This window comes from Pteropus vampyrus, unplaced genomic scaffold, assembly GCF_000151845.1.
Source record: "Pteropus vampyrus isolate Shadow unplaced genomic scaffold, Pvam_2.0 Scaffold28, whole genome shotgun sequence".
Taxonomy (NCBI): Eukaryota; Metazoa; Chordata; class Mammalia; order Chiroptera; family Pteropodidae; genus Pteropus; species Pteropus vampyrus.
In genome coordinates, this window is record NW_011888809.1 from 8843664 (window position 1) to 8846467 (window position 2804).

Genomic DNA, 2804 nt, shown 5'->3' on the forward strand with positions numbered 1-2804 from the left:
TTGAACTGGGACAGAGAAAATGTCTTTCAGAGTCAGTCATTCAGCAAGTATTTATCGGATGCCTTCCATATGGGGGGCACTGAGGAAGATAGGGACTGAAGAAGAATATAAAAGCAAACATTGTTTTTGGAGCAAATGTTACGGTGAAAATAGGAGTAATTTGGCATCAACATTCATAGCTATGCTGTTTTCCCTGCCTGTTAATGTCGTCAGAATTAAACAGAGACTATATGTAAAACTGCTCTGTAAACTATAAGGCTCTATGTATTTAAGATGGTTGTCTTTCTCTTTTATCTTTACCTTTAGAATTTCTTGCTGTTCGTTTGAGTCCTTTGAAACAGTTTGATGCTGATACATTTAATAAAGAAGTTTTGTACTAAATAAAAAAAAAAGTCACTGTTACTGTGGATTTTCTAGAAATTGATTGCAAGAATTAGATTCTCTACAGGAAGCTCTGAGGATACATCGGGGAGATACAGCACTCGAGACTCACGGCGGCTTCCCATTTCAGGTCGACTGCGCACTGTCACTCGTTCGACTTGGGATGGAGCGGAACGTCCCTGACTTGCTGGTTCTGTGTGATAATTTGGTCACCCTGGAAGCATTGGTTTATGAAGCCGGGTGCGATTTAACCTTAACCTTGAAAGAACTTCAGCAGATGAAAGACATCGAAAAACTAAGATTACTAATGAATACTGTAAGTTTTATTTTAACTTTCTTTTTAAACATTCTCTGTGTACTTTGATTATTGTGAGTCTCAAAGTCAAAGATTTAATGTCCTCCAAACCCGAGAATTTAGTAAATAAAGGAAGGTTTCTTGACTTTTTTTTTTAAACTAAATTTTATGAATAAAAAATTACCGAAGGCATCCAAAACTATTTTGGCTGTTTTTATACCTTGCTTGCCTGTTATTCATACTTATCGATATATAGCCCCCAATCCCTAATTCTAGGTAGGCATGTTTATAAACCAGCTGTCATTCTAGTATTCATGTTTCTAATCTTCACTGTGTGAAAATTCACAACTACTTATATATTTCAAGGTCTTAAAAAAAAAAGTACTGGAGTTCAGAGGGCTGGATGGTCATGTGAAGGAAACATGACCTTCAGGGTTAGTAAGCTTAGGAGAACTTGCCTAGCCATTCCTAGGTTTTTCTTGGGTCACCTTGGGGAGAAAGTGTACCCTCAAAGCTAGGCTCTGGTTTCTACCAACTCCACTAAGCCGAGAGACGCGCCTTTCACTCAAGGACGATGGGGCCTGGAGGTGCTTGCTGCCAAACCAGCCTTTTCTCATCTCTGCTGTTTGGGAGCCTGGCTGAATGGCTGAGGATGAGGGTGGGGTCACAGCTGCCGCGGAGATTTCCTTTCTCCCTTGACTCTTATTTTCCTCTGTCTGTGCTTTCTTTTAATCGTCCTTTCTCTTTCTCATCCCTTTCATCATCTTTCTCCCTCTTACCAGTCCCCTTTTCTCTCTCCCTCTGTCTTTACCTTTCTTTCCTCTATTTAATTTCGTTGCCTGATAATCCAGTGACAGTTGATTTGTGTTATACATAAGGCTCCTCTTAAGAGATGTAGATGTGTCTCCTGGGGTCACTCAGGGAAGGTATTGTTTATATCAGGGATAATAAGTAAAATTATGTGTGTCATTTAGAGTTTTGTGAAGCTGGGTATAAAGGGGCAAAACAAAACAGGAGGAGGAGGAAAAGGAAGGGAGAGAATCTGGGATTTTATAGATGACACTGGTCTCAAGCGGCTCCTTTTTAGAGCTTCTCTATGCTTATTATCTACACACACACTTTTAGGGTAGGACCTCTCTTTGCTCTGGAAGACCTCCTGACTTGGTAGTAGAGTGACTTCCAGAGCTGGCCTTAGGCGGCGAGGGACCCGGAGCCATCCCTGGGGGGATCTAAACAGACAGGCTGCGGTGCTGTCGCTGCTGGCTGCCTAAAAAGGACACTGTGTCCTTTTTAGAAAGCCTTGGGCTTTAAAAACCGTTGACCTCAGTCTGATGGTGTTTTAGAACTCGTCTGGTATAATCAGATGTTTATTATTATTTTTTTTGGTTACTTACATTTTCAGTGTTCCGAGGACAAGTACGTGACAAGTGCCTACCAATGGATGGTTCCCTTTCTTCACCGCTGTGAGAAGCAGTCTCCTGGTGTGGCTAAGGAGCTATTAAAAGAATATTTAGTAACTTTAGCCAAAGGGGACTTAAAACTTCCCCTGAAGATATTTCAGCATTCCAAACCAGATGTAAGTAGAAACTCTAATACCTTAAAAAACATCTGTACTTTTCCCCCTACAGAATTAGGTTCTGTTGATTAATTTTTTAAAAAAATCCTTTAATATCACCACAAATTGCATTTTTTTTTTAATAATAGGCTTTGCACGTAATTTTCCTTTAAACAGAAAAAGAAATGGTTGTCATTCTTTAAAAATGTTTCAACAGTTGAGTCCAAAATTTTTTTTTTGGAATTTCATAAGCTTATGTTTATTTTAACTGATTTACTCCACAGTTTGTTGACTATTGTATTTTGGAAACCGGCTATACCAAAAAGATGAACGATTGATAGGTATTAAATTCTCACTATTAGAAAGTGCTATACAAGTGTTAACTCATTTAATTCTTATAACAATCCTATGAGGTAGATGTTTTTATTAATATTTCAGGAAAAGAAAATTGTGATACAGAGTTGTTTTGCAGTTGCCCAGGGTCACATACTAAGGAGTGGAACTTGGGTTCAGACATTCTAATGTCACAGCTATGTTCTTAACCATCATGCTTTACTGTAACACCAATAGAAG

At 38.9% G+C, this 2804-nt stretch overlaps 1 protein-coding gene across 1 annotated transcript in view; it reads left to right on the forward strand.

The window, feature by feature from the left end:
• Positions 1-2804, forward strand: part of NBAS (neuroblastoma amplified sequence) — a 267834-nt gene that overhangs the window by 96597 nt on the left and 168433 nt on the right. Inside the window, 2 exon segments of the mRNA XM_023528505.1 lie at positions 512-697; positions 2079-2252. Of these exon segments, the coding sequence (XP_023384273.1) occupies positions 512-697; positions 2079-2252 (360 nt within the window).